Below are 26,968 nucleotides of genomic sequence, written 5' to 3' on the forward strand. Positions count from 1 at the left end.
ACGGTAGAAAGCTGTAAAGCTTTTCCTATAAGACTAGGAACAAGACAAGGATGCCCACTCTTTCCACTTTTAATCAGCACAGTGTTAAAATTACTAACCAAAGTAATTAGGCAATAAAATAAGTAAAAGTCATCCAAATTAGAAAGGAAGATATAAAACTGTCACTATTTTCAGAGGCTGTTATTGTTGTCCAGTTGCTAGGTCATGTCTGACTCTTTGCAACCCCATGGACGGTAGCACGCCTGGCTCCTCTGTCCTCCACTATCTCCCAGAGTTGGGCTCAAATTTATGCCCACTGAATCAGGGATGCTAGCTAACCACGTCATCCTCTGCTACTCCCTTCTCCTTTTGCCTTCAATGCCAAGGACATGATATTATATTTAGAAAACCCTGAAGACTCTATACAAAAACATTAGAACTAATAAATGAATTCAGCAAGATAACAGGATACAAGATTAATATACATAAATCTGTGCATTTCTTCACAGTAACAATGAAATATCAGAAAGAGAAAGTAAAAAAAAAAAATCTCATTTAAAAATCACTTTAAACAAAAAATCTATGAATAAACCTAACCAGGGTGGTGGAAAGAACTATACAATGAGAACTTAAAAAACACTGATAAAGGAAATTGAAGATGATACAAAGAAATGGCAAGATAATCCATGCTCTTGGAGTGGAAGAATTAATATTGTTAAAATGAATATACAATGCAAAGCAATCTGCAGATTCAACGTGATCCCTTGCAAATTGTCCATGACATTTTTTTTTAACAGAGTTAGAACATATAATGCAAAAATATACATAGAATCACAATAAAAAGACCCAGAACTGCCAAAGCAACCCTGAGGAAAAAGAGCAATGCTTGAGGAATAACCCTCCCAGACTTCAGATCATACTACAAAGCCACAGTAATCAAAATGGCATGGGATTAGCACAAAAACAGATACACAGAGCAATGGAACAGAACAGACAGCCCAGAAATAAACCCACACACCTATGGTCAATTAATCTTCAACAAAAGAGGCAAGAATATACAATGGAGAAAAGATAGTCTCTTCAGTAAGTGGTATTACAAAAGCTAGACAGATGCATGTAAATCAATGAAGTTAGAGACTCCCTCATACCATACACAAAAATCAACTCAAAAAAGCTTAAAGGTTTAAATATAAGACAAAAAACCACAAAGCTCCTAGAAGAGAACACAGGCAAACATCCTCAGACATAAATCACAATGATATCTTCTTAGCCCAAACTCCCAGGGCAATAGAAATAAAAGCAAAAATAAATAAGTGGAACCTAATCAAATTTATAAGCCTATGCACAGCAAAGGAAACCATAAACAAAACAAGAAGACAACCTATGGACTGGGAGAAAATATTTGCAAACAATGCAAACAACAAGGTTTACTTTCCAAAATATATAAATAGCTCATATAACTCAATATCAAAAAAACAAAAACAAACAATCCAATAAAAAAATGGAGAGAAGACCTAAATAGACATCTCTCCAGAGAAGAAATATAAATGGTCAATAAGCACATGAAATGATACTCAACATCACTAATTACTAAAGAAATGAAAATCAAAATGACAATGAGGTATCACTTCACACCAGTCTGCATGGCCAACATCAAAAAGTCTACAAATAATAAATGCTGGAGAGGGTGTGGAGAAAAGAGAACTCTCATAAACTACTGGAAGGTAAATTGGTGCAGCCACTATGGAAAATAGTATGGAGGTTCCTTTAAAAACTAAAAATAGAGTTTCCATATGATTGAGCAATACCATTCCTGGGGATATATATGGGAAAGATGAAAACTCTAATTGGAAAAGATACATACACCCCCAACATTCATAGCAGCACTATTTACAATAGCCAAGACAAGGCAGTGACCTAAATGTCAATCAACAGATTAATGGATAAAGAAGCTGTGGAGCACACACACACACAGTGGAATACTACACAGTCATAGAAAAGAATGAAATATTGTCATTTGCAGCAACATGTATGGACTCAGAGATTATCATACTAAGTGAAGGAAGACAAACATTATATAATATCATTTACATGTAGAATCTAAAAAATACTACAAATCAGCTTATTTATAAACTAGAAATAGACTCACAGACACAGAAAATAAACTTATGGTTACCAAAGGGGGAAGGGGAGGGAGAGAGAAATTAGGAGTATGGGATTAACAGACATACACTACTATATATAGAATAGACCAACAACAAGGATTTACCATATAGCATAGGGAACTGTGGGGTTCTCTGGTAAAGAGAACTTGTTCTCTGAACAAGTGGTTCAGTGGTAAAGAATCCACCTGCCAATGCAGGTGATACAGGTTTGATCCCTGGATCAGGAAGATTTCCTGGAGGAGGAAATGGCAACCCATGCCAGTATTCTTATTTGCAAAATCCCATGGAAAGAAGAGCCTGGTGGGCTACAGTCCATGGGGTCACAGAGTCAGACACGACTGACCAACTGAGAACACAAACGGAACTATATTCAATATATTGTAAAAGCCCATAAAGAAAAAGAATCTAAAGCTGTACACCTAAAACTAAATCAATATTGTACATCAGTTCAGTTCAGTTCAGTCATTCAGTTGTGTCTGACTCTTTGCAAACCCATGGACTGCAGCACGCCAGGCCTCCCTGTCCATCACCAACTCCCAGAGTCTACCCAAACTCATGTCCATTGAGTCGTCAATGCCATCCAATCATCTCATCCTCTGTCGTCCCCTTCTCCTCCTGTCCTCAATCTTTCCCAGCATCAGGGTCTTCTCAAATGAGTCAGCCCTTTCCATCAAGTGGCCAAAGTATTGGAGTTTCAGCTTCAACATCAGTCCTTCCAATGAACACCAGGACTGATCTCCTTTAGAATGGACTAGGTGGATCTCCTTGCAGTCCAAGGGACTCTCAACAGTTTTCACCAACAGCACAGTTCAAAAGCATCAATTCTTCAGCACTCAGCTTTCTTTATAGTCCAATTCTCACATCCATACATGACCACTGGAAAAACCATAGCCTTGACTAGACGGACCTTTGTTGGCAAAGTAATGTCTCTGCTTTTTAATATGCTGTCTAGGTTGGTCATAACTTTCTTTCCAAGGAGTAAGCATTTTTTTCATGGCTGCAGTCACCATAAGCAGTGATTTTGGAGCCCCCCAAAATAAAGTGAGCCACTGTTTCCCCATCTATTTGCAATGAAGTGATGGGACTGGATGCCATGATCTTAGTTTTCTGAATGTTGAGCTTTAGGCCAACTTTTTCACTATCCTCTTTCACTTTCATTAAGAGCCTCTTTAGTTCTTCACTTTCTGCCATAAGGGTGGTGTCATCTGCATATCTGAGGTTATTGATATTTATCCCAGCAATCTTGATTCCAGCTTGTGCTTCATCCAGCCAAGCGTTTCTCATGATGTACTCTGCATGTAAATTAAATAAGCAGAATTAAATACTTGACACACTCCTTTTCTAATTGGGAACCAGTCTGTTGTTCCATGTCCAGTTCTAACTGTTGCTTCCTGACCTGCATATAGCTTTCTCAAGAGGCAGGTCAGGTATTCTGGCATTCCCATCTCTTTCAGAATTTTCCACAGTTTATTGTGATCCACACAGTCAAAGACTTTGGCATAGTCAATAAAGCAGAAGTAGATGTTTTTCTGGAACTCTCTTGCTTTTCTGATGATCCAGCAGATGTTGACAATTTGATCTCTGGTTCCTCTGACTTTACTAAAACCAGCTTGAACAACTGGAAGTTCACGTATTGCTGAAGCCTGGCTTGGAGAATTTTGAGCATTACTTTACTAGCGTGTGAGATGAGTGCAATTGTGTGGTAGTTTGAGCATTCTTTGGCATTGCCTTTCTTTGGGACTGGAATGAAAACTTACCATTTCCAGTCCTGTGGTCACTGCTGAATTTTCCAAATTTGCTGACATATTGAGTGTAGCACTTTCACAGCATCATTTTTTGAATATGAAATAGTTCAACTGGAATTCCATCACCTCTACCAGCTTTGTTCGTAGTGATGCTACCTAAGGCCCACTTGACTTCACATTCCAGGATGTCTGGCTCTAGGTGAGTGATCACACCATCATGATTATCTGAGTCATGAAGATCTTTTTTGTACAGTTCTTCTGTGTATTCTTGCCACCTCTTCTTAATATCTTCTGCTTCTGTTAGGTCCATACCATTTCTGTCCTTTATTGAGCTGAGCCTATCTTTGCATGAAATGGTCCCTTGGTATCTTTAATTTTCTTGAAGAGATCTCTAGTCTTTCTCATTCTATTGTTTTCCTCTATTTCTTTGCATTGATCACTGAGGAAGGCTTTCTTATCTCTCCTTGCTATTTTTGGAACTCTGCACTCAAATGGGTATATATCTTTCCTTTTCTCCTTTGCTTTTTGCTTCTCTTCTTTTCACAGTTATCTGTAAGGCCTCCTCAGACAGCCATTTTGCTTTCTTGCATTTGTTTTTCTTGGGGATGGTCTTGATTCATGTCTCCTGTACAATGTCATGAACCTCTGTCCACAGTTTGCGAATGGTTTGCCTTGGAAACGAACAGAGATCATTCTGTCGTTTTTGAGATTGCATCCAAGTACTGTATTTTGGACTCTTTTGACTATGATGGTTACTCCATTTCTTCTAAGGGATTCCTGCCCACAGTGGTAAATTCACCCATTCCAGTCCATTTTAGTTCACTGATTCCTAGAATATCTACGTTCACTCTTGCCATCTCCTGTTTGACCACTTCCAATTTGCCTTGATTCATGGACCTAACATTCCAGGTTCCTATGCAATATTGCTCTTTACAGCATCAGACCTTGCTTCTAACACCAGTCACATCCACAACTGGGTGTTGTTTTTGCTTTGGCTCCATCCCTTCATTCTTTCTGGAGTTATTTCTCCACTGATCTCCAGTAGCATATTAGGCACCTACCAACCTAGGGAGTTCATCTTTCAGTGTCCTATCTTTTTGCCTTTTCATACTGTTCATGGGGTTCTCAAGGCAAGAATACTGAAGTGGTTTGCCATTCCCTTCTCCAGTGGACCACATTTTGTCAGAACTCTCCACTATGATGCATCCATCTTGGGTGACCCTACACAGCATGGCTTATTTTCTCTGAGTTAGACAAGGCTGTGGTCCATGTGATCAGATTGGCTAGCTTTCTGTGATTCAGGTTTCAGTCTGTCTGCCCTCTGATACCCTCTCTCAGAGCCTGCCGTCTTACTGTTTTGTAAGTAGTTGATACTGTAAATCAACTACTGCTAAATTTTTAAAGAAAATCTGTAAACACACAAAGACCTTTATCTTGCCTTAAAATGGAACTCTATTATATAGCAAAGTATGAAAATGAGTATAAATATGAAAATTCATGTTAAAATTGGGGTATCAATAAATCAGAGAAGAAAACAATACAGTGTAAAAGACACCAAAGTAGCCTCTACTCATTTAATTTTCCTTACAACTTATAAATGCTATCACAATTCTAAAGAGACTGGACTTGGGTGAAAATTTTTTATTATGAAGACATCGGTCTAAGGACAGAAGGATAAACATGTGCCCAGCTTACAATTCCTTGTAAAAATAATAACAAGAAAAATTAGTAGAAAATAAAAATCTGAAAGTTATCTGGATTCTGAAAATGTTAAGCAATTCTCCCTGTACCTTAATTTTGATCATTTTTGCTGGATTATTTCTGCATATTTAGGCTAAGAGAGTATTTAATTTTTCTGTTGTAATTAATAACGTAGCACATCCTTCAGAGCTTGGCATAGTCTTTAAGAATCATCTGGAGCTTCTGGCTCAGCAAGATATTCCCTCTGGCCTTCAGCCTGCCACTAAAGAACGCCTGGAAAGGAGAAAGGGAAAGAATACCAACCTTTGTTACATCACAGTTTCTATCTTTTTAAAAAAGATCATTGTTAAGACTGACTACAATTGAGTTAATAACTCTGGACAACAAAGGCAACTTTTATCTAGCAATGATAGTTTAATGATTATAAATAGCACCCAATTTTTAGATATCTAAGAAAAAATAAAGATGGCTTGTATATTTTAGAAAACCATAGAATAGAAAGATTTGGTGCCTCTGCTTCAACCTATGCTTCTGGCTTTAATCCATGTTCTTAAATGTGAATTTGAGACCATATGAATAAAAAGGCTTTACTGTATTACTAACAATAAAAACATTCAATTCAGAACTTTTAAAAATAGATTTAAAATATTTATTATATCTTCATGAAACAGAAGGCCATATATTGGCAAAATAAGATAGTCCAACAAAGCGGTACATAGATCCTAAGCTGTAGCATCAGAATGCCTGGGTTAAAATTTAGGCTCTGCCACTAAATGGAAGGTGAGCGTGGACAAGTGACTTAACCTCTCTGAGCTCTGGCATCCTTATCTATAAAGAATATGACAATAGCACCTAAATAGCAGCTTTGTTGTATGAGTTAAATGAAACAGTGTGCAAAGTTCTTTGCTTAGCGCCTGACATACAGAAGTAGGTATTAAGCTCATTATTACAAGTAAAAGGCTGTCATGTTACAACACTAAGAGCTCCAGTTCTTTTCTGACCTGACAAAAGAAATGTGTGCAATTTCTCCCCCACTGTCAAGTTCTCTAACAGTAAAATAAAACTGATAAAACACATACAGCTTACTAAGAAAACAAGATATGGAATATGAAGTGAAAAGAAGTCTCTAGATTTTTAGCTAGATTGAAAAAAATAGTAATATCCACGTATACTTAACATTACAAAGAAGCCCCGCAAATAAAATTTCACTTGGGAAGCACAGCCATCAACCTGGACTGGGCATACTAGCAAAAGAGATGTTCAGAAAGCTTGAAAACATGCTCGAGACCATAGTGCCAATTCGGGTACTCTCTGCTTAACAGTCTCTCCTGATCATTAACTAGCAGCAACTTAATCTCAGCACCAAATCCTCACCACCTGGAGGAAAAGCAAAAACTAGTCAAACTTTTCATCCCAAAATTAATACAAGATAATTTCATTCAATCAGGATCAAGTGCTAAGCTTTCAAACTGGACACTGGAATTTTAAAACTAAGACTGCTTTCACTGAGCAGCTACAGACGTGATGGTCTGCAACTCCCGCAGAGAGTAACTACTGAGACCTGCTTGCCAGGAGCTACGATCTGAGAGGGACTTAACAAGCAATAAGAACACCTATTTCCTTGAAGTAAATACACCAATATGTGGTGGTTGTTATCGAGTAGAAGAATTTTGTAAAGAAATCTCTGTTCCTATTTAACTGTTTTCTTAGGACAGGTTCCTAGAAGAAGAATTACTGAATCACGGCATTTAGATTTTCTTGACCATACTTCCATTATTATGGTTTTCAAACTTTGTTCCTCACTGCACTAGGGCACTGCAGTGAACTCAAACACACTTTGGAGTATTTAAAGTTTTTGAAGAAAATACAGTGACATTGGTCAAAGACAACACAAAAAACTACTCTTGTTTAGATCTAACTGTTTAACAAACTGAACCATTAGATATTTCTTTTGGCTGAGCAATGCCATACAAACTTTTTTTTATTGAACTGTAAGTTGCCATAAAAGAAGTCAGTGAAACTCTCACAGTGCTTTCCAGAAAGACTGTATCAAATGAAGACTCCTTCTAGCTACGTGTGAATTCTCTTATCCCAACCTTAATAATACTATTTCTCCAATCTTTGAAAATCTGAGGCAAAAATGACATGCTTTAATTTGCATGTTTTAGATACTGGGGAAAAATTAGTAATTGTTCTTATGTATGTTAGTCATTTCCCTCTCTCATTAATTATTGTTTTATGTCTTTTGCTCATTTTTTTTACACTGAGGTCTTATTGTTGCCCATAGTTTTTTTAGGTTATTGACCCCAATATACTATGTACCATCATTTCCCCCCATCCCAGGTTTATGGAATGTCTTATAGAGGGAGCCTGACAAGCAGAAGTTTTACATTTCTACACAGCCTAAACTACTATTATTGAACTTACATTCCTTATTTCTATCCTTGCTTTAATCTATTCTAGTATTAATTAAGCATCTAAAGTACCCTAGGCAATATATTATGCTAGAAAAGAAACATCTCTCCCTGTTCTCAGGGTGCTAACATTACAATAGTTAAGTCAAAAAACAAAATGTGAACAAGTAATTAAAGACATAAATGCTATTAAGGAGGTTATGAAAAAATGTAACAGGAGGGAACTACTCTTGATAAAACAAAGCCAGTCCTGCAAAAAGATAGGGATTGAAATTCCAGAAAAGGCAAATAAATAGACATTGAAGGAATAAAAATTGATGGGAAGGAACTAAGAGGAAAGGCAATGTAAACTTATTTAGTATAAGGGATGCGGCAAGCAGGGAAGATGGGCAAGGGAAGCGTCACAAACAATATGATAACAGGTAGTTTAGATTTTATCTAAGTGCAAAAGAAAATCTTGGAGGTTTTTATCAAGAGGAATAACCGATAATCTGATTTCATTCTTAAGAGATTATTCTGGCTCCTGTGTGAACAGATTGGTGGAAAGGCAAGACTAAATGTAGTAAGACCAGTCAGGAAGCCAGGTGAGAGATGATGGAAACTTAGGTCATGATGATATTCCTAGTAATGAAGAGAAGAAAATGAATACTAAAGACAGATTTTGGAGAAATAACAAACAGGATTAAGGATAGAAAGGATACAAAGGTAACAAAAGACGCCAAGACAATTCTTGTATTATTGAGCATACTAATTTCAGTAGACAGATCATTGTGCCATTTCCTGAAAAAAGACTTGGGGGAGAAAATTAAATCACAAGTTCTAAATGGGACATAATAAAGTATCCCATCAGAGATGCAAGTAGAGAGATGGTTATATCACTGTGGAACTCAGAGAAGATGACTGAGTGAGACAATTAAATCTGTAAGATGACAACATATAGATGGCTCTAAGTACCACAGGATAAATGGACTCACTTAAGAAGAGTATTATTTAGAGAAGAGTCCTGAAATGAGCTCTCAGAAATACCAAAACCCAATGGCTGGGGGTAAAAGAAGAAGACACCACGGGAGATTAAGAACAGCCAAAGGTGGAAAAAGCAAAATAGGAGAATAAGGTGTCATAAAAGCCAATGGATGAAATTATCTCAAAAAGTTGGTGGTTAACTGAGTTAAATGCTACTAAAAGGCTGAGAAAGACCTAGACAGAGAAATATTCACTGGATTTATGAGTTTTATGGTGTCATGTCTTATGTTTAAGTCTTCAAGTCCTTTAGAGTTTATTTTTAACCTTTTTTTAAAATGTATCCGCTAGATAATTTCTGATTACATGTGTGGCTCATATTATTATATGGGGCTTCACCTCTTGGCTCAGATGGTAAAGAATCTGCCTGCAATGCAGGAGACCCAGGTTCAATCCTTGAGTCGGGAAGATCTCCTGAAGAAGGGAAGGGCTACCCACTCCAGTATTCTTGCCTGGAGAATCCCATGGTTTTAATCACATATGTAGCTCACACTGTATGTCTAACATGTGTCTAATATTAAAACCAGGACAGCACTGGTTTAGACAATTCTTTTGTGAAAAGGAAAAAGATTTGATACGGCATGCTGGATGGGGATTGCTTTAAGATCAGTGTTAGCTTGCCTCTGTGCCATCATGAAATGAGAGAGAATGATGTAGAAAAAAGCAGAAGGAGAGCAGCAATGACTTTGAGTAGATACCTGGATGAGAAATGAAGATGTCTTTGACAGAAAGAGGGAGACTTCCTTCAACATAATATACAGGAAGTAAAGAAGATGGACGCAGATGCTGATGGGACTCTCTGCCGGCTCAGATGGTAAAGAATCCGCCTGTGATGTGGGAGACCCAGGTTTGATCCCTGGGTTGGGAAGATCCCCTGGAGAAGGGATGGCTACCCATTCCAGTATTCTTGCCTGGAGAATTCCATGGATAGAAGAGACTGGCAAGCTATAGTTCATGGGGTCACAAAGAGTCAGATACGACTGAGCAACTAATACACACACATGCAGATGCCAATAGAATAGATCTAGTGATGGGAAGGCAAGTATTTTCATCTGAGGTCTTTCTTTTCTCCCCAAAGAAGCATGAAGAAAGGTCATCAGCTGAAGACAAATATGAAAAACACATCTCAGACAACAGGAATGGAAGCTTAGTGGAAAATCATGGTAAGACTGCTAGACAGTGCTTAAAGACCATTTGAGATTTGTAATCAAAATCTGAGACTTCCCTGGTGGCTCAGTGATAAAGAACCCACTGGCCAATGCAGGAGACGCAGGTCCAATTCCTGGGTCATAAAGATTCCCCTGAAGAAGGAAATGGCAACCCACTCGAGTATTCTTGCCTGGACAATCCCATGGACAAAGGAACCTGGTGGGTTACAGTCCATGGAGTCGCAAAGGAGTTGGACATGGCTTAGCAAATAAACAACAAAAATCAAAATTTTAAAGGGAATCCAACTTGTCTAGTGGTACAGTTTTCCTCCTAACTCCTTCATGTATTCTGGTACAGATAGAAAGATGGCAGAGAGTAGAGTTAAAATAGGGTGGAATTTTCCACACAAGTAAGATGAGAGACATACAGGGAGATGATATTTTCAAGGGAGCTATTATGATGGACCACAAAATCTAAGCTAAACAAGAAGAGATGAAAAGATAGAAGGGCGTTGACAGACAGAAAGTGGTGGTGTCAACAAACTGGAGGCCTCTCAAGTTCAACAGCAGTAGTAAGAATCACAAAACAAAAACAAGCAAGGGATGGTAATGGGAAATGGTGATGTTTTGAAACAGATATTTGAATTTATACATTTTATGCTTCCAATAAAGACAAAAGCTGATACAGAATGGACTGAAAGACAATTTGAAACAATATCAATAAACTAAAGAGTCATCTGGTTAGAGAAGTCGTTTTTATGAATGCTGAAGGAAGCCACCAAGGTTGACAAGAGTTGGTGCAGAGAGAGACTGTACGCTAGGATATACGGTGTTTGACAGCTGAAGAACCGGGGTGAGAGCACCAAGGTGGGGCAGAACATAATTGAGCCCAATAAGTTTAGAAAACCTCTAGTATTAATTAGAACTTCTCTAAGGACTAGATCTTTGAGAATAATAAACAGCTACGTTTGCATCAAGTTTTGCCTCTGCTTTAATTTTTTCACACTTAATTCCATTCTGTCTGGTATTGACAGAATGGTACACAGAATGACACAAACCACTATCGTTTACTATGCAGCTTCCCAGTATCATTTACCCCCAAAGACCTGATATTCCTAATGATTGTATAAATGTTACATAAAGGTTTCCCTAAATCCTACATTTAATCCTTTAAAGGCATCTCAAGTAAATCTTACAAAAGAACTCTTAGTTACTCACTCAGCAGCCATAATGACCTTTAAAAATCAGATGTCAATCCAGAGCTCAACAGTTTCCTATCATATACAAGATCTAAACTCCTCACCAACATCTGCAAGGTCCAGTATGATTAACCCGTGCCTACTTCTCCCTTTTCCCCTCCTGTCTCTCTCCCCACTGCTCATTTTGTTGGCCTCCTCACAGTTATATCCAATAAGCAGAGCTACTGGTGCCTCCAGCCTTTGCACTGGTTGTTTCTTTAGCCTTACGGTTCATTCCCTCATCCTCACTTTGCTCAGGTCTCTATCAAGTCGTTTTGGACAACCCTATCTAAAATAGTGCCTCTAGACTGTCACACTCTAATCCAGGGGTTGGCAAACTGCAGCCCAAAGGCCAAAACCAGTCTGCTGCATATTTTCATTCATAAACACATTTGAGTGGAAGTCAGTCACACCCAGTGGTATATATATTATCCATGGCTACTTTATAAATGGCAGAACCAAGTAGGTGCATCAGAGACCATCTGACCTGCAACAGAGACCATCTGACCTGCAAAGTTTACGGGACGCTTTACAGAAAAAGTTTGCCAACCACTACTGTAACCCGTAACTCTGACTTATTTTTCTCCATACCTGAAATTATATTTCTTTTCCATTTCCCTCCAGAAATAAGCTCTGCCCAGAAGGGGCACTGTCTTCTTTAGCCACATCAGGCACCCAAATAAAAGGAGGTACTAAATAAATTCCTGGGAAAGAATTAACTGAGAGCTCACTCAGTACCTCACATTATAGTAACACTTCATGTGTATTAGTGAATTTAGTTATCGTCCATTTAGTTCTTTGGGACTATCATTATTCATTTTACAATGACAAAATTAAGGTTTAGAGAGTAGGTGGCAGAGCTAAGATTCAAACTCAGGTTTATCTGGTGCCAAAGGAATGTATTTTTAACCACGATACAACTTTATAATTCTTTTTAGTCTTTCTATCCAGGGAAATTGAACATTTTCTCCTTTATTCAAATTGTTCTGTAACTTGTAAAGTTGTATTGTTTTCTGCAAATAAGCACTGTGCCTTTCTTATTTTGGTAGTCATTGGTTCTTGGAAGTTTGGGCAGTTATTATAAACAAATTTTTTAAATTACATCTTCTAGTTGGTGTTGCTGCTATGTGAAAGCTATTTTTAAATTATTACTGTGCATTCAACCATTTGTTTGAACTCCTCTGATCTAAGAATCATCTGATCTTCTTGGGATTTCTAGCTACATAATCATGATTCAAAAATTACAAAATTTCCTCCTCTCTTCTAGTTGCTACATCAGTTACTTTAATTTTGTGTGTCTGTGGTTACCCACAGGTTTCAGAACAATATTAACTTATAATGGCCAGTGAAGGTACTCCTGTTTTAATCATAATTTTCTACTGAAATGTCTCTACCCTCAGAAAGATACTGGCTATTATATTCCATCTTTCTATTTCCAGTTTACAGTGATGATTAAGACAAATTCTTAATCTTATATATCAGGGAAGAATGTCTAATTTTATGAAATATCATATGTTTTTTACCTCTGAACTAATGATGATAAATTAAAAGGTCTAGATATGAGTTTTATATTGTTTATCTGCTGAAGAAGCATTTCACTCAAAACTTTATTTTTAACAAGTTATTGGCTGAAAAACTCTATTAGAAAAATATATGATGTGTCAACTTGAAAACTGCTATCAACTCTGCCTTTCTTCAGAGTTGTATGAAATCTGTCAAAACTAGAATTTTGGAGTCAGCCAAAAACTGCAACTGTAAAATAGGAAGCAACAATGACAAATAAATAAACATTTTAAGAACTTTACCTTCTGAGGATCAAGCTTGCCCAAGACTACTTCCATGAAATCATCATCTGAAAGTGTGATGGTTACATCAGCAGAGCCTTTTGCAGGGCCTTGATATACTTTTCCAGAACCAGTTTTCAGGTCAATAGCTGGGAAAAACAGGAAGAAACCAATATCAGTCGTTTATATCTTTACAACATGAAAATAAAATGAACCAAATAAATGCAGATTTTTTTCATAGTTTCAGAGTTACTGTGGTGTTTATTATACATTATATATTACCTATCACTTAGGAAAAAAAATGTAAATCCTTTATTTTTTGAGATGTCCTTTTTATAAAGAATATGATTTTCAAAAGAATCAAATCAATAAATTTTTCTTCATTGAAGAAGTTTACACAATAGAGAGATTTGAAAAGTGAATCAATGTAGAATAACATAATAAAGTTAAGAGGTTGGAAGTTATATGGTTAAGGTCTTTAGATTCAAATAAAGACTCTACAGTCAACAAAGGTAAAAGAGAATTTTAAAACAATTGCATATTGGTTGGGGTCGGGGAAGGGAATGCACACTCATCACCTTTCAATAACTTGAATTCATCAAAGGTTCTGCCATATGAATTAAATGATAGTAAAATTAAATTTTTAAAAGTATTTCAATTAGTCATTTATTTATAAAATGCTTATTGCCCTAACTGTTGTGAATAAAGGTTAAAATTAAAATCTTTTCCTTTAACTGTTTTGGACAGCAGGATTAAGTGTTCCAGAAACAGGCTGGGTAACTGGAAAAGCTATTAAAAATTTACCTATAGCACAGAGCTTTATGTTAACGTTACATTTCAGAAAGTTTTCACTGTCACACATGTGACCAAGACCACTCATCCAGGAAGGCCAATTCCACACATCCAGCTTTAGCCTCTTGAATGTGCTTTCTCTACTACTGCAAAGAAGCTATGATCACATCACTCTCCCTAAGAGTATGTAGGGAACTCCCAACTTAGGATCAAGAAAAGACACACACATGTAAGAAAAATTATATAGACTTGTTAGCCAAGTTCTTCTGCAAAAACAGAATTAAATCACGTACACTGTCCACAGAAGATAAATTTGCCAACTAAATTAAAAAAATATAAATAAATGACATGACTACCTACGGTTACCTTGGGGAAGAGAAAGACTAAGAAAGGAAACTTTTTGCTTTGTTTCATTCACTCATTTCATTGTTTCATTTCTTCTATGGTTCTCAGACATTATGCAAGATACTAGGAATAAGGCATGAAGAACAAAGGCTCTGTTCTTCCTGGTACATACATTATTACAAACATGTTTTTCCGTGTTATTTGCGTAGTTAAAAACAAGAGTAGAATAAGAGAAGGAGGAAGGCAGGCAGGGAGGGAGCCGGGAGAGAATATTGGGAGGGGGTCAGAGGGTAGAAAGGAAAGACTAAAGAAAAGCAAACCTCTGACATTCAACACATACTGTTTTAATTCTTCACAAGTGAGTCTAAGGCCCGCTGTATGCACTAGTCTTGCTCGGGAATAAAACTGGACTCACACACACACAAAAAAAACTGGACTCACACAATCTTAATACTTCAGTGTGGAGTAAGTCTCTCAGCTAATGAAGGCCCTTCTAATGAAGTGCTATCGACCTGCCGTCTCACTCACTCGGTTTTACCTGCTGCTTCACAGCCAGATTCTTATAAAGCAATACAACTTTTTTCTGTGGAAAGCTAATAACTAGTGCTGATAAACGAAAAGAGGGCTAAAAAGGGGAAAGTTCTTAGCAAGAAGACTAGCCCCATCAGACCACGTCAGCCCAACAGGGCAGAGACCACACTGGTCCTCGCTCAGGCAGCCGTCCAGCTCCTACGTGACCAAGCACCACAGGCCTCAGAGCGGCCGAACCTTGAAAGACACAACGAAGATGCCTCCTACTCCACGGCCAAAGCCAAGCCTGATGCCAGAACTCTCCTCGTTCTCTTTAGACTCACACTAACTTGATTGTTAAAAATCCCAACACACACACACCTCTGCCCAGCGATTCACTGTTGGTGTGTCTGGATGGAGAGATACAGGAAGGAGCAGGGAAGATGGGCGCAGTGCACGATCTCCAGGTTGGAATGCATCTTTCAGGCCACTGAGCCCAAATCCCTTGGCTCCGAGACTTGCTCAAGGGTAGGCACTCTGTATAACCCCAGTTCCACAGGTGAACAAAGTAGCTGAGCTTGTTCTCTCTAAACAGGTTTGCGTCTGCCATAATGTGAACAAGGCTGGGCCAACTAAAATGTTTAGAAGAACGTTTTTAAAACAGCTTGCAAAAAAAAAAAAATATTAGGTATTCCCTAAGTCAAGGTACTGAATCACCTATTTTATGTCATTACGCACCAAGATGCAAAAAAGAGATGCCAATGTGGAATCATCTTCTAAAAAACATCATAAGCCAAAAATCTTAGGTACTTTCTACTGGTGCCAGCTCTGATTTAGCTCAGGGACACAGACGGTGAGAAACAATTAGAATTGAAAAAAGATACACACAGCTTAGAATCAAATCAAACAAGAGACACACAGATAACTAAAGAGAATAATGAACACTTTCAGAGAAAGTATTCAAGCTTCAAGATTCAATTTGATTGTTAGCCCTGATAAATTAGGACCTGTGGAAGATACAGTAAAACAAACAAAAACCACAGGCATCAATTATAAGTAAGTATTAACAGGATTCAAATATTCCCATTTTGGAGTGGAAATATAAGAAAAAACCCTTTGCCTAGGTTAATAAAAGGCAATTACTAAATGTAAGCACATTTTCTAATACTGTCTACAAGGCAAGTGACACTAAGATAAGGTGAAAATATTAGTTGGTTATTGACACTATATTGAAGAAAATTATCCTATTTGTCAGAATGAATCACTTGTATATTTTATAAATCTCTACAGAGTTCTATTCTACCAACTGTGAGACACACAATTCCAGCAACTTTTCTCACTGATCTCATTCCTTTCCATGACCAGTATCTTCAAAAATTCCGTGCTTTATATTTATAACTCAACTTCTAATATAGTTTCATCTATAGGGAAAAGGTAGAATTCCATCATTCATAGACAGAAGTAAGGACAGAACAAAGAAAGAATGGCGAGTGATGATACCTACATTTCACTGTTAATCGATAAAGATTTTTAGAAAAAAAAATAGACACTGAAATTTGGGGAACTAAATACATATTACATGTTTAGCTTCCTTTATCCCCTTCTGAATTAACTTCCTATGAGCACAAATGTCTTCCAGAAGGACAAACACCAAAAATGTTAACTGTGAGTAGTGGGATTATACATCAGTATTTTCCACTTTATACTTATATACACCAAAATTTATATAATGAAAATACAGTCCCTTAAAGAAATAGCAATTGTCATGTTAAAAAGAAACTTGTATGAAACCAAAATCAATTGAATTCAAAATGTTTTCTAGGAATATGTAATAGAAGATGGTCTCAAAAAGTTTCAGCTGATTTAGAGATACATTTTAAATGTTTTAGTATTAACAAGCATTTACAGTGATCTTTGGTTGTAATAAGGAATAAAACAATCTGATTTACATGGTACTTAAACAGGCACTCTAAAACAGTAATCTTAGAATAAAAACAATAAAAATCTACGAAAGAGTACTTCCTGCTGTGCAAGTAAAATGCTAAACCTAAAGATTTTTTCCTTAAAAAAAAGTCTGTATAGACACATTATCTGCATGATATGTAGTGTACAAATAATGAATGAAGATGGTTCATGACATCAGCTGTGGGACTTGCAGAAGCACCGCCTACAATCCTTGCTTTCAGGTACCACCATGGTATACTACTATGAGTATATATTATAGTATGCTATGAGGAGGATTACAACCAGGCTTGAGATGGGCCTGAAAGTTCACATGGTCCTAGAGCATAAATAAGCCAATCACAGGCCACTTCGTGGAGCTCCTCAGCATTCCAGGGGCTCTTAGCCCATCTTAACTACACGAGATCTCACTGTAATAGTTCACGATTATGAAGGAAGCAGAAAATCCTTGAGCTAGAAACTATTCTGAATGCTCCCTATACCACATCAGAAGATAGATGCTTGACTACAAATGAAAGGATCCTGTCACTTGGGACTTCAAGACAAAAAACATGAAAATCCAAAAATTTTCAGGGAACATTCACTGGGATACCATATTTCTCCAGCATCTCTAGAGATTAGAATATTCTACAAAATAAACATATAGTTAGAATATAAAGAAAGAACGCTCTACAGATCAAAGTAGGGCTAGAGTACTCTATAATATAAAGGTAAAGAAACGATGGTGAAAGTTCATTAATAGCATGTTTCATGACTCAAAATATGAATGGCTGTCAGCTATGGAATGAATATTCGTATTCCTCCAAAATTCATATGTTGAAGCCCTAATCTCCAAACAATGATGATATTTAGAAACAGAAAAAAAAAAGAAAGAAAGAAACAGAGCCTTTGGGAGGTGATTAGGTTTATATGAGGTGGTGAGAGTAGAGCCTCCATAATGGGATTAGTGTCTCTCTCTTGAAGAGACATGAGGGAGATGATCCTTCTCTCTGCCTTGTGGGGAAACAGTGGGGAGGCAACCATCTGCAAACAGGAAGAGGGTTCTCACCAGAACCCAACCCTGCTGGGACCCTCACACTGGACCTTCCAGCCTCCTCACTGCGAGAAAATAAGTTTCTGCTGTTTAACCTACCCAGTCGATAGTATATTTGTTACAGCAGCCTGAACTAAGATACTCTCATTGTTAGAAGCAGTGGCTTCTCAGTCTGTATGATTGATGATGAGAAACAGAATGGATGTATACTCACTTCACTGTCCTTTCGCCTATAGAGAAACACAGGGAAATCTGAAAAAGTTACGCATTTTTCTGTCACAACATACAGACACTGGATACTTAAAAACGTGCTAACAGATCTGGCTGACTAGCAAAGTCAGTCCACAAAGGTGTTAGTGCTTTTATTATGTTGACATAAAAAAAGAGAAAATTTTCTAATCTAGAAAAAAATTTTTACTCATCTTTAGTAATTTCATCTTACCTTCCCCAACTTTAAGAATTAAATTAAAATTTGACCCTGCAGTCTCTTAATAGGCCACAGAACAGAAAATCTGTGCTATGATTAAGAATGCAGTTACACAACAGATACAAAAGATATGGTAAAAAAAATTTCTTCTCCCTTTCTCTTTTTATCACCTAATTCTTCTTTCTTCATAAAATGGTAGTAAGGTTCTTTTGGAGCTCCATGTAAGTGAATGGAAGCATGACTGCTTTCTCGCTGCAGAAAGAGAGAAAGAGCCAACTTGGCTCATATTGGATACCTTGCCAGGTTGCTAATGGCACTCTGATAGATAATTTTCCTAGATTAAATAAAATTAGTACCTTTGATTGCCAGTTTTATACACTGAGAAAATAATTATGATTTTTTTTCATTTATTTTTATTAGATAATTATGATTTTATACTGATAAATAAGGTGATAATCCAAAATGTTAATTTGGGGGGGAGGAGGAAAAGTGATTTTAAATCTGTTAAAATATAATGATAATTACTCAACACTTTAAAATATTTCATTTAATTTGATGTACTTTCTTTATGTTTAAGAGGAATTTGAAGATTAAAGAAGCATAGAGCTAAGGCAACCGTTTAAAATACTAATTTCAAGTGTTACAATGAAATCTTCAAAACAGATTATTTTCATTTTAATTGATTCTTTTCATCTCTAAAAAACATACATGTCTGCGTGCCATTAAACCCGTTGAACGTGAAAGTCGCTCAGTCATGTCCGATTCTTTGCAACCCCATGGACTATACAGTCCACGGAATTCTCCAGGGCAGAATACTGGAGTGGGTAGCCTTTCCCTCTTCCAGGGGATCTTTCCAACCCAGGGATCAAACCCAGGTTTCCCACATTGCAGGCGGATTTGTTTTACCAGCTGAGCCACAAGGGAAGCCCATGAAACCCATTATTTCCCATTAAAAACAAAAAACAACACCTTACTGAAGAAGGTAAGATTTACCTACCTTCAAAGAGACAGGCTTTAGTTATAACAAGGATACTTTATTTCTATTGACTAAGAGTTATCTTAGAATATTATAGGGACAGGACTTACTCCACTTGGCTGCAATATTTTCACCTTTAGTGATATGCCACTCAAACACAGCACCGACTTTCTTTACCACCTCTTGCCCAATATTCTGAAGGCGGCGACCTATTTCCTCAAACACAAGGGTACTCTGAAGCCCCGCACCCTAGCAAAACAGAAAAGATAATCATTTCATTTTAAAAGATATGTAAAAATGACTCAAGGGGAAAAACTAGCACAAAATCAATGTGCAATAGGGTAATTTTTTTAAAAACCTGCACATAAATAAGGCAAACTAGTTTTTGTTACACTAGTCTTCTTTCACACCTTTCTATTTATTTATGTCATCCAGAACCTCGATCCCCTAATAAAAGAATTTTACTTTTATCAGAATTCAGAAATAATATTTTACAAGTAGACTAGGAACTAACTTAACAACTTATATCCTAACAGACTTCAGCAGGAAGATACTCGACAAATTAATCAACTTCTGTCATCTCATTTCTTCATTTGTAAAATGAGACTAAATTACATGAAACTTGAATTTCTTTCTAGCTCTAAAATTTCTTAAGTTTTTGATCTTAGATTCTTTTTAAAGAGATTTTAATTTTCATTCAGTTATGTGATAATATGGCTAAACACAAATATCATGGATTTGAAAACTTCAACATTACAAAGTTAATATTCTGGAGACAGAATATAAATACTTTTATTAATTTCAGCATGTTAATAGACAGTAATACAAATATTTTAATAAATAATATATGCTACTGCTTTTATATATGCACTGAATGCTTTATACAAATTTTTAAATCAAGAAAAAGGTACATGATATTTAACTTTTTAACCTTTCTCCAAAATACTATTTACTTAAGATTTCTTATTAAACAAGTGATTTATTTACTTTAAAACTAGAAAATTAATTATATTCTCTTAAAAGATACCCTAGTATCACCACAAAAAAAGTTTTCTAGAAATTCATAATTTTCAAAATATTCCTTTTCTTCCAGGCAGTTTTGAATTCATGGTCTCTAGTTCAAGAATTCAGAATCCTTCATAGCTCTGAATTTTCTAAAGTAGACTGGACACTCTTAAAGTGATCTCAACTGAAATTCATAAACCAGGCTATTACTTGGATGCTGTGCTGTGCTTCCTCAGTCCTGCCAGACTCTTTGTGACCCCGCGGACTGTAGCCTGCCAGGCTCCTCTGTCCATGCGGATTCTCGAGGGCTGCCATGCCCTCCTCCAGGGGATCTTCCCAACCCAAGGGATCACACCCAGGTGTCCTGCGCTGGAGGTGGATTCTTTCTGTCTGGGCCACGAGTGAAGCCCAAGAATACTGGAGTGAGCAGCCTATCCCTTCTCCAGGGGATCCTTCCTAACCCCAGAATCAAACCAGGGCCTCCTGCGTTGCAGGTGGATTCCTTACCAGCTGAGCTACCAGAGAAGGCCATGACTTGGATATCAGTGGTTATAACCTACCTCAGATGGTGTCTTCGCTGGAGCAGCAGACACTGGCACAAGATCCACATATGCATTTGAAATGACGATGTCTCCAGTTCCTTGGACCTTATAAACCGTATGAGAGGGGGGAAAAAAACCAGCTCACTCTATAAGACCAATGAAAATGAAATTTTATTGTGAAACGCTATAAAGTCTTTTAAAAGAAATTTACCTTTTTCTTCATATGAAAGAAAATCATCCAAATTAAATAAATAGTTCATAAGTTAAATGTCAACAGGAATAAACATGAAAGTTTATGACTTACTAAAATTGTAATTAACCCTAACCATAGAATCAACTGAAGCCTTTCTCAAAAATACTTATGACCAGGTCCCATCTCCAAAGATTCCTATTTAAATGGTCTGAGTCTGAGCATTGGTATTTAGAGGATTTATTTTGCAATATAAATATGTCTAGTGGGGAGCCAGGATGAGAATTGCTTAATTCTTATAAATAGTAAAAGGCATGGCACAAAATCCACATGAGGCAGGGTACTCAAAGTATTATTTGCTTGGTTAATATACAACAAAACTGGATAGGAACAGACCTTCTATTTCAAGTAGGAACTATACACAGTACAAAGTAAACACTTGAATAGCCTTTTTTCAGAATATTCATTAAAAGAACTCAATTCTAATTCCTAATATGGCACCTAAAATTATTTCAATAGTATTCTTTTGTAAAATTATGGTATTGCTACAAATGTATAGGATAATGTCTAAAACTTAAGGGTAGCATTTATTAAAACTGATTTTTAAGAATCAGGAAGATCATTCTCCCTTGACTATTTTCCATTATACTTCAGAAAAATAGATCTTCCAAACAATTTCTTCATTTTATTTCAAATTATATACAGTAGAAAGAATGAAAGGAAACAATTAATGAGCAAAATGCACTTTAGAAAATTACTCTCTTGTAACTAAGGAAGGGAAAGGATTCCCACAAATAGCTAATAGAAAAAGAATACCTCTAATAACTGGGGGGAATAATAGCAAATATACTGAATAGATAAGAAGATGTGCTTAGAATTTATCAAAATGACAAGAATGTATTATATTTAGACATTAAACTATTACTCAACTCTTTTTTTATTTATATGAATTATTTCTATACTGTTCATGATGAGAAAATAGAGCCCATAATTGTTTTCATGGTCCTTAATTCTTTCAGAGTTCATAATTTTATTCAAAACATAAACTTACATGAAATAGTTAGAAAATAAGAGGGTTTGGGAATATGTGGTACAAACATTTATTCCAAGAGGATTTCAGAGGAAAGCCAGGATGTGTGTTTGTATGAATGGGGGAAAGGGGAGTAGTAAGGGAATGCCTCTGAGAACAAAGCAGAGCTTCAACTGATGCTGAAAAGACAAAGGAAATTTGAAAAGTGAAATAAACTGTGCATAAATGAATCAGGAAAATGATACTGAGAGCAGCAGGAAGTAATAAGAAGTAAGGCAGCCATACAAAGAACAGTTCTGGAAAGTTATTTATGTATGAAAGAAATCATGGTACAGTTTTTAAAAGAAAAGTTAGGACCTAGGAATTGAGTGCTGAGCCAGGCAGACCAAGGTGTATATCCCAGCTCTACCACTTTCTATGCAACCATGAGCAAATTATTTAAAAGATCTGAAACTAGATTTTCCCAAATTAAATGTAGAGTTGTTATGCATTGTAGAGATAATGAGATAGGCTGCTCATAGGTACTCAGTAAATATAAGCTGCTATTACTGTTGGTAGTGTTATTTAAATTGCTCAACACAAGACATTTAAGTAGTACAAATGATCAGGCCAAAAGGTAGCAGCCTGGTAGATGTGTTAACAAAAATTATCTATAAAAAACCTACAAACGGAGGATTGTATGTCCTTTTAGTATTTTACTGGAGCACTGCTAACAGCCTCACCCCCAAAAGCACTTAACTCTATAGGGAGATATAATTTAATTTGTCTTGTTACTTACTATGGATTAAGCTCAGATTCTGTGACATAAAATGTTAATTTGTGGGTTTTTGTGTGATCAAGATGTATATGATTTCTGTCTAGTAGAAAATATAACCATAAAGGATATGGTTTTATTGTTCTACAGAACAATTAACTTGTTTTGTCTCTTAACTCAGTAAAATTACTTTAGAATGCTTTCCCCATTGGACTACATAAACCCTATTGTTCTACTTCTCCTTTGAACCAGATTTATCATCTTGCTAGACCCTCATTAAGGAATTAAAGTTTCATCACATTTTCATTTTATATCTATCTATGAATCATTCCTTCAATTTTCTGAAGACTATATTCTGACAACTTGAATGCTAAGTTGAGCCAAAAAGATATGGCTGATTGGATTTTCAGAAATGTTATGTTAACAGGCAACAATTTAGTTGAGAATAAAACCTAAAATAAAAAACAAAGTACAGAGTCATCTTATTTTCAATTGAAAATTACCACTGTATAAACGTGAACCCCAAACAACAAACTAAATGGCAACGGGACCATACCTATCAATAATTACCTTAAATGTAAATGGGTTGAATGCCCCAACCAAAAGACAAAGGCTGGCTGAATGGATACAAAAACAAGACCCCTATATATGCTGTCTATAAGAGACCCACCTCAAAACAAGGGACACATACAGACTAAAAGTGAAGGGCTGGAAAAAAATATTCCACGCAAACGGAGACCAAAAGAAAGCAGGAGTCGCAATACTCATATCAGATAAAACTTTCAAATAAAGGCTGTGAAAAGAGACAAAGATGGACACTACATAATGATCAAAGAATCAATCCAAGAAGAAGATATAACAATTATAAATATATATACACCCAACATAGGAGCACCGCAATATGTAAGGCAAACGCTAACAAGTATGAAAGAGGAAATTAATAGTAACACAATAATAGTGGGAGACTTTAATACCCCACTCACAACTATGGATAGATCAACTAAACAGAAAATGAACAAGGAAACACAAACTTTAAAGGACACAATGGACCAGCTAGACCTAATTGACATCTATAGGACATTTTACCCCAAAACAATCAACTTCACCTTTTTCTCAAGTGCACACGGAACCTTCTCCAGAATAGATCACATCCTGGGCCATAAATCTAGTCTTGGTAAATTCAAAAAATTTGAAATCATTCCAGTCATCTTTTCTGACCACAGTGCAGTAAGATTAGATCTCAATTACAGGAAAAAAATTATTAAAAATTCAAACATATGGAGGCTAAACAACACGCTTCTGAATAACCAACAAATCATAGAAGAAATCAAAATATGCATAGAAATGAATGAAAATGAAAACACAACAACCCAAAACCTATGGGACACTGTAAAAGCAGTGCTAAGGGGAAGATTCATAGCATTACAGGCCTACCTCAAGAAACAAGAAAAAAGTCAAATAAATAACCTAACTCTACACCTAGAGCAACTAGAGAAGGAAGAAATGAAGAACCCCAGGGTTAGTAGAAGGAAAGAAATCTTAAAAATTAGGGCAGAAATAAATGCAAAAGAAACTAAAGAGACCACAGCAAAAATCAACAAAGCTAAAAGCTGGTTTTTTGAAAAAATCAACAAAATTGACAAACCATTAGCAAGACTCATTAAGAAACAAAGGGAGAAGAACCAAATTAACAAAATTAGAAACGAAAATGGAGAGATGACAACAGACAACACTGAAATACAAAGGATCATAAGAGACTACTACCGGCAGCTCCATGCCAATAAAAAGGACAACTTGGAAGAAATGGACAAGTTCTTAGAGAAGTATAACTTTCCAAAACTGAACCAGGAAGAAATAGAAGATCTTAACAAACCCATCACAAGCAAGGAAATCGAAACTGTAATCAGAAATCTTCCAGCAAACAAAAGCCCAGGACAGGATGGTTTCATAGCTGAATTCTACCAAAAATTTAGAGAAGAGCTAACACCTATCTTACTCAAACTCTTCCAGAAAATTGCAGAAGATGGTAAACTTCCAAACTCATTCTATGAGGCCACCATCACCCTAATTCCAAAACCAGACAAAGATGCCACAAAAAAAGAAAACTACAGGCCAATATCACTGAGGAACATAGATGCAAAAATCCTTAACAAAATTCTAGCAAACAGAATCCAACAACATATTAAAAAAATCATACACCATGACCAAGTGGGCTTTATCCCAGGAATGCAAGGATTCTTTAATATCCGCAAATCAATCAATGTCATACACCACATTAACAAATTGAAAGATAAAAACCATATGATTATCTCAATAGATGCAGAAAAAGCCTTTGACAAAATTCAACATCAAATTATGATTAAAACTCTCCAGAAAGTAGGAATAGAAGGAATATACCTCAACATAATAAAAGCTATATATGACAAACCCACAGAAAGCAGGAATAGAAGGAACATACCTCAACATAATAAGAGCTATATATGACAAACCCATAGCAAGCATCACCCTCAATGGTGAAAAATTGAACGCATTTCCCCTGAAATCAGGAACAAGACAAGGGTGCCCACTCTCACCACTACTATTCAACATAGTTTTGGAAGTGTTGGCCACAGCAATCAGAGCAGAAAAAGAAGTAAAAGGAATCCAGATAGGAAAAGAAGAAGTGAAACTCTCTCTGTTTGCAGATGACATGATCCTCTACATAGAAAACCCTAAAGACTCTACCAGAAAATTACTAGAGCTAATCAACAAATACAGTAAAGTTGCAGGATATAAAATTAACACACAGAAATCTCTTGCATTCCTATACACTAACAATGAGAAAACAGAGAGAGAAATTAAGGAAACAACACCATTCACCATTGCAACAAAAAGAATAAAATACTTAGGAGTATATCTACCTAAAGAAACAAAAGACCTACACATAGAAAACTATAAAACACTGATGAAAGAAATCAAAGAGGACACAAACAGATGGAGAAATATACCGTGTTCATGGACTGGAAGAATCAATATTGTCAAAATGGCTATACTACCCAAAGCAATCTATAGATTCAATGCAATCCCTATCAAGCTACCAACGGTATTTTTCATAGAACTAGAACAAATAATTTCACAATTTGTATGGAAATACAAAAAACCTCAAATAGCCAAAGTAATCTTGAGAAAGAAGAATGGAACTGGAGGAATCAACCTGCCTGACTTCAGACTATACTACAAAGCCACAGTCATTAAGACAGTATGATATTGGCACAAAGACAGAAATATAGATCAATGGAACAGAATAGAAAGCCCAGAGATAAATCCACGAACCTATGGTCACCTTATCTTCGACAAAGGAGGCAAGGATATACAATGCAAAAAAGACAACCTCTTTAACAAGTGGTGCTGGGAAAACTGGTCAACTACCTATAAAAGAATGAAACTAGAACACTTTCTAACACCATACACAAAAATAAACTCAAAATGGATTAAAGATCTAAATGTAAGACCAGAAACTATAAAACTCCTAGAGGAGAACATAGGCAAAACACTCTCCGACATAAATCACAGCAGGATCCTCTATGACCCACATCCCAGAATTTTAGAAACAAAAGCAAAAATAAACAAATGGGACCTAATGAAACTTAAAAGCTTTTGCACAACAAAGGAAACTATAAGCAAGGTGAAAAGACAGCCCTCAGATTGGGAGAAAATAATAGCAAACGAAGCAACAGACAAAGGATTAATCTCAAAAATATACAAGCAACTCCTCCAGCTCAACTCCAGAAAAATAAATGACCCAATCAAAAAATGGGCCAAAGAACTAAACAGACATTTCTCTAAGGAAGACATACAGATGGCTAACAAACACATGAAAAGATGCTCAACATCACTCATTATCAGAGAAATGCAAATCAAAACCACAATGAGGTACCATTATACGCCAGTCAGGATGGCTGCTATCCAAAAGTCTACAAGCAATAAATGCTGGAGAGGGTGTGGAGAAAAGGGAACCCTCTTACACTGTTGGTGGGAATGCAAATTAGTACAGCCACTATGGAAAACAGTGTGGAGATTTCTTAAAAAGCTGGAAATAGAACTGCCATATGACCCAGCAATCCCACTTTTGGGCATACACACCGAGGAAACCAGATCTGAAAGAGACACGTGCACCCCAATGTTCATTGCAGCCCTGTTTATAATAGCCAGGACATGGAAGCAACCCA

General features: G+C 36.5%; 1 protein-coding gene across 2 annotated transcripts in view; it reads right to left on the reverse strand.

Moving 5' to 3' along the window:
- Nucleotides 1-5,515: 5,515 nt before the first annotated feature.
- Nucleotides 5,516-26,968, reverse strand: part of HSD17B4 (hydroxysteroid 17-beta dehydrogenase 4) — a 100,076-nt gene continuing 78,623 nt past the window's right edge. For both annotated transcript variants that reach the window (XM_070465128.1, XM_070465129.1), the window contains exons 21-24: nt 20,805-20,891; nt 19,350-19,488; nt 13,216-13,343; nt 5,516-5,863 (exon numbers count right to left, since the gene is read on the reverse strand). In XM_070465128.1, coding sequence (XP_070321229.1) covers nt 5,774-5,863; nt 13,216-13,343; nt 19,350-19,488; nt 20,805-20,891 — 444 coding nt within the window. In that variant the 3' untranslated portion in view covers nt 5,516-5,773. The remainder of the gene's footprint in view (nt 5,864-13,215; nt 13,344-19,349; nt 19,489-20,804; nt 20,892-26,968) is intronic.

This window comes from Odocoileus virginianus, chromosome 3 (genome assembly GCF_023699985.2).
Source record: "Odocoileus virginianus isolate 20LAN1187 ecotype Illinois chromosome 3, Ovbor_1.2, whole genome shotgun sequence".
Taxonomy (NCBI): domain Eukaryota; kingdom Metazoa; phylum Chordata; class Mammalia; order Artiodactyla; family Cervidae; genus Odocoileus; species Odocoileus virginianus.